Source organism: Monodon monoceros, unplaced genomic scaffold, assembly GCF_005190385.1.
Source record: "Monodon monoceros isolate NGI ecotype Baffin Bay Population unplaced genomic scaffold, NGI_Narwhal_1 Super_Scaffold_5, whole genome shotgun sequence".
NCBI lineage: Eukaryota > Metazoa > Chordata > Mammalia > Artiodactyla > Monodontidae > Monodon > Monodon monoceros.
Genome location: NW_021703782.1, coordinates 107,252,214 through 107,265,307, shown reverse-complemented (window position 1 = coordinate 107,265,307; position 13,094 = coordinate 107,252,214). Strand labels below are relative to the sequence as shown.

At 41.6% G+C, this 13,094-nt stretch overlaps 1 protein-coding gene across 2 annotated transcripts in view; it reads right to left on the bottom strand.

Moving 5' to 3' along the window:
• Nucleotides 1-13,094, bottom strand: part of GPR107 (G protein-coupled receptor 107) — a 73,066-nt gene that overhangs the window by 50,670 nt on the left and 9,302 nt on the right. For both annotated transcript variants that reach the window (XM_029201498.1, XM_029201499.1), the window contains exons 2-6: nt 4,526-4,648; nt 4,167-4,217; nt 3,831-3,910; nt 2,652-2,791; nt 725-762 (exon numbers count right to left, since the gene is read on the bottom strand). In XM_029201498.1, the coding sequence (XP_029057331.1) occupies nt 725-762; nt 2,652-2,791; nt 3,831-3,910; nt 4,167-4,217; nt 4,526-4,648 (432 nt within the window). The remainder of the gene's footprint in view (nt 1-724; nt 763-2,651; nt 2,792-3,830; nt 3,911-4,166; nt 4,218-4,525; nt 4,649-13,094) is intronic.

Below are 13,094 nucleotides of genomic sequence, written 5' to 3'. Positions count from 1 at the left end.
CCCCAAATGACCTCCCAGACTGATTGCAAAGCTCTGCTCTAGTTCAGATCCTCATCACCCTAAACCTGTATTATCACAACAGCATTCCTCCTGGTCCCTCTAGTTTCACTGTCTCCCTCTCCAAGGCTACCCTGCACATTCCTTCAGAACTATGACCTTCCCTTAACACCTTCTGCATCACATTCCATCCTTGTCAAGAACATACGATGACTTCCTGTTTTCTGTGCATCGATGCCTTCAACTTTCCAGCCCTCTGTTAACTAAGACACCTCTCTCTGCTCCCAAATAGGTAGCTTTTACTTCCAATAGGCCAGTGCCCAGCACCTGCCATGCTCATCTCCACTTCTGGTCTTTGCTCATGATGGCCTTCACCTCCTTCGCTCTCTTCTTCCCCAAACAATCTACCAAACTTCAAGCCCTGGTGACGCCTCCCTCCAGAGGGCTCTCCGAGAGCCCACTTCCCTCTCCTCTCACTATCTGAGCCTCTATCGTGTAAGTGCTGTATAGCTCAGCACTCAGTCTTACTTTGAAATTGTTTCCGAGTGCCTGAGTTATCTCCCCAAACAGAAAGCAACCCCCTGTAGATCAGGCATGCAGATGTATGTGTGTGCACCTGTGTGTGTACATATATACATATGTATATACATTCCTATATGCACACACATACACAGACATACATATTACACCCAGGGAAGCTGAGAGCTTAAGTCAGGTTATTTCTTACCTTTGAATCCACTGTACTTCTTTCAGACTTTCCACTGTCTAGAAGCAGAACCATTTAAGAGTTATTATTGCATGATTCAGCTCATATGTATATTACAGTATCATTTTATGAGACTCTAGCTCGTCTAATATCAAATAATTGCAACAATCAAAACGGTGAGGCCACGTGCCATCTTGTGAAATGCCATCTGCTTAGAACCCCAAACACTCCTGAGCTGTAGAAGCCGCAAATGGCAACCTGTTCTATTATAAATGCAATCTAATAAATGAGAATATTCAGTACAGACGAGGGAAATCATCTCTAAATAACCTAGTGCATGTTACTGTCAGAGATACCACGTGGAATGACTTCCTTATCTTCTAAGTAATTACATTTGAAAACAGATCATTGTTTAAAATACATATATAATATATAAGATTTATTTATATACATGGAAAAATAGGAAATAATATTAGCATAAAGCATACTATTTTTATTTCCACAGCAAGGAGTGTAGAAATTGCTAATGACTTCTTTCAATGAACAGAGAGGGCAGCTGTGTCTTATTTTTACTTAAGACCCTCTTCATGAGGAAGACAGCATCTCAAATTCCCTGCAGGAAGGGAGAGAGTTTCAGAAAAAAAAGAAGGAAAAGAAGATTTTCTGCCCAGGGAATGGTTATGTGAGCCTGAGGAACCTGGACGAGGAGGAGATGGTGCACATACGTGAAACTACATCATCACACAAATGTAACATTTCTGCACATCTTTTAATCTGGGTCAGAATTTTGACAAACCGAGAAAAAGACACATAAATAATACAATAAATAGTTATCTTTAAAGCACTCATATAAATTATTAGATAAACCTAACGGTTAATGAAAGAGGTGACAAATATAAATTGGTTAATCAACATATGGAGGAAAAGAGCAGCCTCAGTAATAAGAGTGACTTCAGGGCTTCCCTGGTGGCGCAGTGCTTGAGAATCTGCCTGCCAATGCAGGGGACACGGGTTCGAGCCCTGGTCTGGGAGGATCCCACATGCCGCGGAGCAACTAGGCCCGTGAGCCACAACTACTGAGCCTGCGCGTCTGGGGCCTGTGCTCTACAACAAGAGAGGCCGCGACAGTGAGAGGCCTGTGCACCGCGATGAAGAATGGTCCCCGCTTGCCACAACTAGAGAAAGCCCTCACACAGAAACGAAGACCCAACACAGCCAAAAATTAATTAATTAATTAAAAAAAAAAAAAGTGACTTCAAAATCAAGAATCCCTTTTTGCCTTTCACTTTAGAATTTAAAAAACAAAACAAAACCAAAAACCCAGTATTGTCTAGGACATGGTGACGTGGGCACTATTCTTATATATTTCCCAATAGGAGTATAAATTCACACCACTCATGTGGAGAGGAATGAAAATATGTATCAATATTCTCAAAAGTATTCATATCCTCTGAACCAGAAATTCCAATTCTGGGAACCCATCCTAAAGAAAGTTCTACATATGAAAAAAAATCTACAAATAACAATGTCTGATGTAGCAATGTTTTAATATAATAGCATCAAGGTTGAAATATGTCTCTTTAAGGGGAAAGGCTGAGCAAATTACAGTATCCATTTAATGGGATATCTGATAAGTATGAAATAACTTAAAGTTGAGTGAACAGGGATGCTTATAAAATTATAAACGTGTATGAGTTTTAAAAATCAAATATTCTAGACTTAGGAAACAAGTTTAGAAGGAAATATAAATTACTAAAATTCTAACACAGGGAGTAAGGAGAAATGACATTTCTTCTCCCATATTTTCCACATTTTTCTTTGTTACATATTTTTATATCACCTCAAAAATAAAATAATGCTAAGATTGTATGTGTTTTTACTCAGGAACAAAACAGAATCTACAGATCAGGGTAGTGAAGAAAATGCTCGCTTCTACCTCACAGTTTACCTTGTTTTTTCTGAGTCTGGCTCCCTGCTGAAACAGCGTTAACACCAGGCTCCTGGCTCTGACCAAGGACTTTCTCATCCTTGCTGAAGATGATCTTTGGTAACTGGGTACCAGCTTCTGGTGGAGATCTTATTCGCACTCTGTATTCAAACAAGACAGAAGAAAAAGAGTTCAAAGTACTGCTTATGGCCAGTAAGTGTTGTAAGTTAGGTGTTGTTTCCAGCTCTAAATCCATCATCTCATGCAGTCCCATGATGTCCTATGATGCAGATTCTATTATCCGCATTTTACAGGTGTTGAAATGAAAGCTCAGAAAGGTTAAAGAACCTGCCCAAGAGTAGTAAGCCAGTGAGCAGCTGGGCGAGGACCTGGGCAGTCTCACTCTAAAGCTTAAGTTCGTAGCAACCATACAATTCTGAGGTACACATTCCCCCCTAAGTATGTGCAATGTGTTCAACAAATTGGCGTACAAGGGAAAAGGAACAAGAGGTAAAAAAAAACCCAGTAAGATGTTAAGGTGAAGCCGTGGGGAGCACGCGAGGGGCAGTGAGCATTATTAGTAGCCCGCCTAATATGCATTTCCTCCCTTCTCCCTGCTTACCAGACCGCAATTTTGTTTGCCCCATCCCGCCTGAGGAGGAACCAGCAAGTTTCCATGCCTGAGTGGACACGCAACCTCAGCTGGCACCATCACTCGTACCAAGGGGCACATGTCTAGCACTGAACGGGGAGGAGCCTTCCTCTCTTCCCCTTAGCTGGATGCAGACAACGCATTCACTTCACTGAACACACCATGCTATTTCACACCACTCTGCGTTTGTATATCACGTTCCCTTTGCCTAAAATGCTCTTCCCTTTCTTACTCATCTGTAAAGTCTATTCATGAGAAGGGTGGTCGCACCAACACTTCTCTGAAGCTTTCCCTTCTCTTCTGCAATCCTCAGTCTCTCTGCTCTACTACTTCTCTAGTTTGCTGTGATCGTTTGTATTGCTCTTCTGTCTCCCTCATCCATCAAGAAGCTCCTCCAGGACTGGACCTCTGTCTTCCTCATCTTGTTTTTAATCTCCAGCACTCAGCAAAATATTTGGCATGTAGCAGACAATAAATGGTAACTTAACTACCAAATTCCCCCTAACTTTACTCTAGGATTGAACTGAAGGATTAGTAGAATTACTTACTCACTTCTGGAGATGTCTAGGATTAGAAGGGTGACAGAGGCAGACTGTTTCTTTAAAATACAGTAATTCACATCTTCATCCTGAGAAAGGAAGACCCAATTACACACCACCTTATTCATTCACACTGGAGTAAGAACAAAACGTTTTCAGGAACTAAGCAAATAAGTGGCCCAGACTCCATTCAAATAACACAACTGTGGGTGCTCAGAGATGCTTGCAAGTCAAAGCTGCTACCACCTCAAGAAAACAGCACTGACGGAAGCAGGGTGTTTCCACCCAGCCCAGCGTCTTGGGTTCGAGTGAAGGGAGTGATCAGGTCATGCATTTGATGCTCACCAGATAAGAAGAAAATCCATCATTCTTTGTGCGGTCTAGGCTGAATCCAATCTAAGAGGAGGTAAAAACAATGGAAGTAAAGAACCACATGATGCCCGGGCGCCCTTACCTTCATTACTCCAAGAGCAGAAAGGTGACTCTTTTGGCCTGGCCACCTCTTGGTTTCCTTAGCATTCATTTTGTAAGAAGGATCAGTTGTTACTAAAATTATTCAAGAATTACAACTTAACTGTTAAGAATAAAACTATCTGACGCCCGCTCACAAGTTTAATTTTCTCTACATTCTGATACTTCATATTTAAGTATGGGGTGAAGCTTTCACCTAAGCAACAGAAAAGATGTCCTGGAAAGGCACTTACAGTTGCGTCCTTGTCTGTGGCTCCTTCAGGCTCATTCACTGAAAGGCTACTGACATTCACCATCATGTACCCATTCTTGAAGAATCCAAAGGTGTTCAGATGAACCTTATGCCTCACATCATCCTAAAAGGATTTGCAGTGGTGGAATTAGTAACACGGAGAAGTTAACTTGATTAGTTAACCTATTCATTTGCTTGGAAAACTATGGTTACCTAGTTCCCTGCTACCTAACCAACGTTTCTATATATTCAGTAATACAGACAGCTGTGTTCTTGCTCCAAAAGCTGAAGAAGACTCATCAGATACGCATAATATAGCAACAATTTTGCAGAAGGAAACGCACAATAGATTCGATTCATTCCAGTGTATTTGTAAGGGTCCCGGGGGCAGACTCGATGGCCTGTGGAATGTGGATTCCAGGAAAGGAGGAACAGTGTTTTAGTCATCCTCCCATGCTCCCTTCAAGTACAAGGCCTGGCATCCAGTAGGCACTCAAAACATGGAGGCGGGGGAGAAGAGGCCAAAGCTGCTCCAAGAATACACTCATTTATATAAACCTTCTTAGGCGTTTTAGTGTAACCGGCTCCTCCCACTGCAGGACAACAGGAATATCTGAACGTTACTTGAACCTATCTCAAAATGGTGATTCCAATGTCAACTCAGTCAACAAATTTTAGGGCCAACGGAGCAATGATATTAGTGAGTACTTCTAAGTTGAGGTTCCACAAAGACGCTTCACATTGTGCAGTCATGAGTTTTATACTGAGAATTATTTGCCCAAATGTGCACAGTTATTAAGTAGCTCCTGAATGCAAGGCATTATGCTAAGCACTTTTCTAAAGCTCGGATTTGGTTCTTCCTCAAATCCGCAGAGCCATTAATGGTAGTGTTTGCTTCTTGCTCATGTTTTAGAACTCTATCCGTTGTTTCTTTCATTTTAAATATAGCTCTCTTACAACATATTGAGGAGCTCTGAAACCCCTAATTCTGTTCTTGGTCATCTCTGCTGACTTTCCTAGCAGTTTGTTTCTTTGTGTGAGGGGTAACTTTTTATTTCTAGACTTGGAGCTTCTGGACTTCAGAGGTAGTCTAATTGCAAACACCAAACGCCTGTGATGAGAGGCTAAGGATCAGATCTTCAGCAGAAAAATCAAACTGACTCCTCCCATAGCTAAGACACGTTTTACTGCCGTTAGGAGGGCTCTATTTCCTAGCCCACTCTTTCACTCAAGGAACAGAGCTCTGGAGAGGCTGCTGTTACCAGCCGAGCAGAGGGACACAGTCCCGGCGGCCCTCCAGGCCTGGGTCTAGGGCTTTGGCTCCTGCTCTCCCTCACCGGCTGCTCAAAATCCAAGGCTCTGGGTCCAGATTTCTACGCCTTGGGGCAGCCCTGGCTTGTGTTATTTTGCCTCTGGGGTTTCAGCTCCTTCTCTCCCTCTCCCCTTTATCTGGCCCTGGGACTTTCCCTCCTCTTTCTAGGAGCCCAGCTATGCATTTGCTAGACTTCCTTCCACCTCCAGGTGGGATGGAGGAGCTTGCAGCTAACCAGCACTCCCCGGGAGAAAAAAAAAAAAAAAGCCAGATAAGATAACTTAACTGTTATCTTCCAGAAGTCATCCGCTAGAAGACACTGGAGAGCTGCTAGACCACAAAAACCAGAAAAGCTGGGCTTCCCTGGTGGTGCAGTGGTTGAGAGTCCGCCGGTTCCTGCCCCGGTCTGGGAAGATCCCACATGCCACAGAGCGGCTGGGCCCGTGAGCCATGGCCGCTGAGCCTGCGCGTCCGCAACAGGAGAGGCCACAACAGTGAGAGGCCCGACCTCACTGTACCGGGGTGGGGGGTGGGGCGTTGCGGGGGGACAAAAAACCAGAAAAGCTAAAGCTCCCAGTCTTTCCTGGGACTCTAAGAGAGATGAACCTCCACGGAACATGATTTGAGTGGGCATCTTCTCAGTTCTCCCGAAGGTATTACAAGGCTACTACCATCCTAGACTCACAGGACAGAAATTAATTCAGCTACATATGATGGATCACTTTGGACTTTAGGGCTTAATACTCCGGCAAAATCCATAGATGAGAAGGGCTACAGAGGGACAATGAAGGAAAATGAAAAAATTCCTGCCCCATGCAACGTGGATGGATCTCACAGACATAACACTAAGCAAAACAAGCCATATGCCCCATAGGTATAACAAATTCAAATTCAAACGCTGGGGGAAATCCGCTAAAGGCAACAGAGCTCAGGACGGTGGTTGGTTATTCTTGGTAGGGAGAGACTTTCCAGTCACTGGGGGGATGCGGCCTTTAGGAGCTTCTGGAAATGCTTGGTAACATTGCTGCTGGTTGCACAGGTATTCTTACACGGTGGAAATTCATTGAGTTGTATGCTTACAATGAGTATTTTCTTTAGCGTGTATATTATACTTCAATAAGTTTAAATTTTGAAAAGTATGTTTGTTCTAATTTATCACGCATTTAGATGCTGTGTAGCAAAAATGGAAGCCTGTTAATCGATTTTTATATTCACATAGTCCACCACAGTGTCTATTTTCTAGGTTTTGGGGGGAAAATGTTTCAATTGTAACCTTATAACAGTGATTTTTTTCCATACAAACTCTATTCCTTTACTGTTTTTTTTTTCACTTTTGTATAGCATTTCACTTGATAATACAATGCCATTAAAAACATGTTTTTGAATATTTTAAACAATCACAACAGCATCACAACTCCCTGTTTTCAGCACTTACCAAGAACTGGGTTATGTGCCAAGGGCTTTCCTATGATGTCTAATCCTCACTCAGCCCAGTGTGGTTAAAAGCAGTATCCCCATGACAGGGATGAAGACACAAGTTCAGAGATGAAACGCTACCCAAGACTATGGACACTCTAAGTGGTAAAGCTGGGATTTCAACACAGATCTGACGTGAAAGCCATTTTCACACCACTATCCCCTAATATTGCAAAGTAATAACAATATAATATTAAACGCAGGTTGGAGTACCTAGAAGAAATGGACAAATTCCTAGAAACATATAACTTACCAAGACTCAATCTGAAGAAACAGAAAATCTGAATAAGGAGACTGAATCAGTATTCAAACAGTTAAGGAAAAATTAACACCAGTGTTTCTCAAACTCTTCCAAAAAATTGAAGAGGAGGGAACACTTCCAAACTTATTCTACAAGGCCAGAATCATCCTGATACCAAGCCTATAAGGACACTACAAGAAAAGAAAATTACAAGCCAATATCCCTGATGAACAAAGATGCAAAAATCCTCAACAAAATACTAGCAAACCAAATTCAACAGCACATTAAAAGCCTCATACACCATGATCAAGTAAAATTTATCCCTGGGATGCAAGGATGGTTCAACATACGTAAATCAATAAATGTGATACACCACATTAACAAAGTGAAGGAAAAAATCCTATGATTATCTCGGTAAATGCAGAAAAGGCATTTGACAAATACAACATCCTTTCATGATAAAGACACTCAACAGATCAGGTATGGAAGGAATGTACCTCAGCATGACACAGGCTGTAATATGACAAGTCCACAGCTAACATCATACTCAACAGTGAAAAGGTGTAAACTTTCCCCCTAAGATCAGGAACAAGGCAAGGATGCCTACTCTCACTATTCAACACAGTACTAGAAGTTCTAGCCAGAGCAATCAGACAAGAAAAAGAAATAACAGGTATCCAAATTGGAAAGGGAAAAATAAAATTGTCTCTGTTCAGAGATGACATGATGTTATATATAGAAAACACTAAAGACTCCTCCAAGAAACTATTAAAACTAATAAATTCATGGGACTTCCCTGGTGGTGCAGTGGTTAAGACTCCGCACTTCCAATGCAGGAGGCCCGGGTTCAAACCGTGGTCAGGGAACTAGACCCCACAAGCATGCCGCAACTAAGAGTTCCCATGCCACAACTAAGGAGCCCACCAGCCGCAACTAAGACCTGGAACAACCAAATAAATAAATAAATATTTTTTAAAACCTAATAAACAAATTCAGTAAAGTTGCAAGACAAAATCAACATACAAAAATTAGTGGCATTTCTTATACAATAACGAAATATCTGAAAGAGAAATAAAGAAAACAATTCTATTTTCAATAGCATAAAAAAAACAACAGGAACCTCCCTGGTAGTCCAGCAGATAAGACTCTGCACTCCCAATGCAGGGGGCCCAGGTCTGATCCCTGGTCAGGGAACTAGATCCCGCATGCATGCCGCAACTAAAAGTTCACATGCTGCAACTAAGAAGTCCACGCGCCACAACTAAAGATCCTGCATGCCGCAATGACGATCCCGCATGCTGCAACTAAGACCCAGTGCAGCCAAAATAAATAAATAAAAATAAATAAATAAATATTTTTTAAACTTTGGAATAAATTTTACCAAGGAGAAGGAAGAACTATACAATGAAAACGACAAAAACACTGATGAAAGAAATTAAAGAAGACACAAATAAATGGAGAGATAAGCTGTATTCATGGATTGGAAGAATTAACATTGCTAAAATGTCCATTCTATCCATATCATTCAGTGTAATCCCTATCAAAATTCCAGTGGCATTTTTCACAGAACTAGAACAATCCTAAATTCACATGGTACCACAAAGACCTTAAAGCAATCTTGAGTAACAAGAACAATGCTGAAGGCATCACACTGACTGATTTCAAAATGTATTACAAAGTTATAGTAATCAAAATAGTATGGTACTAGCATAAAGATATATAGACCAATGGAACAGAATATAGAGCCCAGAAATAAATCCACTGATTTATGTTCAACTGATCTTTGACAAAGGTGCCAAGAACACACAGTGGGGAAAGGATAGTCTCTTCAATAAACGGTGTTGGGAAAACTGTATATCCACATGCAGAAGAATGAAACTGGACCCTTTTCTCACACCATATACAAAAATCAGCTCAAAATGGATTAATGACTTAAATGTGAGACCTGAAACTGTAAAACTACTACAAGAAAACATAGGAAAACAGCTTCTTAACAATGGTCTGGGCAATAACTTTTTGGATAGTAACCAAAAGCACAGGCAACAAAAGAAAAATAGACAAATGTGACTGCATCAAACAAAAAAGCTTCTGCACAGCAAAGAAAACAATCAACAGAGTGAAGAGACAACCTACAGAATTAAGAAAAATATTTGCAAACCATGTATCTGATAAGGGGTTAGTTAATATCCAAAATATACAGGGAACTAAAACAACTCAATAGCAAGAAAACAAATATCCTGATTTAAAAATGGATAAAGGGGCTTCCCTGGTGGCACAGTGCTTAAGAATCTGCCTGCCAATGCAGGGGACACGGGTTCAAGCCCTGGCCCGGGAAGATCCCATATGCCGTGGAGCAACTAAGCCCATGCTCCACAACTACTGAGCCTGAGCTCTAGAGCCCGTGAGCCACAACTACTGAAGCCCGCGTGCCACAACCACTGAAGCCTGCGTGCCACAACCACTGAAGCCTGTGCGCCCAGAGCCTGTGCTCCGCAACAAGAGAAGCCACGACAATGAGAAGCCCGCTCACTGCAACTAGAGAAAGCCCGCGCGCAGTAACAAGACACAACACAGCCAAAAATAAATAAATAATTTTTTAAAAAAGGATAAAGGATCTGAATAGACATTTCTCAAAAGAAGACATAAAAGGTGCTCAATATCACTAATCATCAGGGAAATGTAAATTAAAGCCACAATGAAATATCACCTCACACATGTTAGAATAGCTATTATCAAAAAGTCAAAGGACAACAAGCGTTGATGAGGGAGTGGAGACAAGGGAACTCTTGTACACTGTTGGTGGGAATGTAAATTAGAAGAGTCATTATGGAAAACAGTATGAAGGTTCCTCAAAAAATTAAAATTAGAACTCTAGGGAATTCCCTGGCAGTCCAGTGGTTAGGACTCACTGCTTTCAATGCTGTGGCCCGGGTTCAATCCCTGGTCAGGGAACTAAGATCCCATAAGATGCGGGCGCGGCCAAAAAAAAAACCTCTATATGATGCAGCAATCCCACTTCTGGGAATAAATCCAAAGGAAGTAAAATCACTACCTTGAAGAGATAGCTGTAACATTATTCACAATAGCCAAGATATGGAAACAATCTGAGTAGCTGTCAGCAGATAAATGGATAAAGAAAATGTGCGTTTATGTATGGACTATTTTTCAGCCTTAAAAAAGAAGGAAACCTTGTCATCTGCAACAACACAGATGAACCTGGAAGATATTACGCTAAGTTAAATAAGCCAGACACACAAAGACAAATACTGCACAGTCTCACTTATACGTGGAACCTAAAAAAGTTGAATTCTAAGAAGCAAAGAGCAGAATGGTGGTTACCAAGGCTGGGGGTAGAGGGAAATGGAAAGATGTTGGTCAAAGGGTACAAAGTTTCAGATACGCAGGATGAGTAAATTCTGCAGATTTAATGTACAACGTGGTGACTACAGTTAACAATACTGTATACCTGGGGCTTCCCTGGTGACACAGTGGTTAAGAATCCGCCTGCCAATGCAGAGGACACGGGTTCAAGCCCTGGTCCGGGAAGATCCCACGTGCCACAGAGGAACTAAGCCCGCGAGCCACAACTACTGAGCCCGTGTGCCACAATTACTTAAGTCCGCACACTCTAGGGCCTGTGCTCCACAACAAGAAAAGCCACTGCAATGAGAGGCCCATGCACCACGACTTAGAGTAGCCCCCGCTCACCGGAACTAGAGAAAGCCCGCGCGCAGCAACAAAGACCCAACGCAGCCAAAATAAATAAATAAATTTATTTATTAAAAAAAACCAATACTGTATACTTGAAATCTGCTAAGAGAGTAAATCTTAACTATTCACAAACATACAATCAATTTTTTTTTTTTTTTTGCCTTACGCGGGCCTCTCACTGTTGTGGCCTCTCCCGTTGCGGAGCACAGGCTCCAGACGCGCAGGCTCAGCGGCCACGGCTCACGGGCCTAGCCGCTCCGCGCCATGTGGGATCTTCCTGGACCAGGGCACGAACCCGTGTCCCCTGCATCGGCAGGCGGACTCTTAACCACTGCGCCACCAGGGAAGCCCATATACATACAATTTTTATTTGTCAATTATATCTCAATAAAGCTAGAAAAAATATTAAATGCAAAGAACAGAAACAAACTATATATAGTTAAGAGCTAAATTTGTTTTTAAAAATTGAAAGGTATACATATTTACAATTATTTATAAAGGATTTGAAAGAAATTCATCAAACCATGAAAAGGTTAGTACCAGTGGGATGGTGGGTAGCAATTTTTTCTTTATACTTTTCTATATTTTCTAAATTTCTAACAAAGACCGTGTGTTAATCTGTAATTACAAAAAAAAAAAATCAATCGTTATTTCTAAGTATTACCATTTGCCAGTAATAACTGCAGGACCCTTGCCTAACCTAACCTCTGACACTCCATTTTAAGCTATTATGTCACCATATCAAATAAGATACGTATGGAAGTGACTCTGTAAACTATTTCACTATACAAATCATAGAGACACAAACTTTGAGATTGAAAGTAAACAGTAAGGTCAAACATTCTAACCACTCATTCAACTTTGATTTAATTCAATGTAATTAAACCAATATTTACAAAACACCCCTAAGGGCTGAGGCCCAAGAAGTGATAAACAGTCTCAAAAAAAGTCTCCAACAGCCAGGCCTAACTGTCCAGGAACAAGGAAACCTCTCCTTCTACCACAAGGAAGCCAGAGATCTGGGGGCCCTGGGATGAACATCCTGCCCACTGTAAGTGCTACAGCCAGAGTGCTACAGGCAACATCTGGGGATGGGGTGTGAGAGGGGAAGAGAGAAGCCTCAGCACTCACATCTGTCCCTCCAGATACTCTCCCAGGTAAGAGGCAGCAATGTCAGTGTCTTGGCAGAGTGACAGAGTAAAAGGAGGCAAGGCAAGGAGTTGCCAAAGTGGGGTGAAGATGACAATATCTGACACAAGCCATGAAGATTTAATTACATTTTCAAAGCCCACTCAAATCATTTCCATTAGCACTGAACCAGCAGTAAGGTTTGCCTGTTTCTCCAAGGATCACAGAGATCGCAAACATTTGACCTTGTACCCAGTACTGTGCTAGGAAGAACTCTATCACCATTCACTCTTATTACAACACTGTGAGACAGGTGTTGTTATGCCCATTTTACAGATGAGGCTCAGAGTGGTAAAACTTGCTTACAATCGTAATGTTAGTAGGTGGCAAAGCCAGTATTCTAACTCAGGTTTGTTTAAAACCCAAACCTGTGCTCTTATCCATCTCATACTTTTTACAGGGACTCCCCTCGTGGTCCAGTGGCAAAGAATCTGTCTTCCAACGCAGGAGATGAGGGTTCAATCCCTAGTCGGGGAACTAAGATCCCACATGCCACATGGTGCAGCCAAAAAAGAAAATTAATACTTTTTACAACCAAATAAATGGTATATGTTTTGCTTGTTTTAAAATTTTTTTATTATAGAAAATTTCAAGCCATCAACTTGTGATCAATTTTGTTCCCTTACATTCCTCCCCATATAG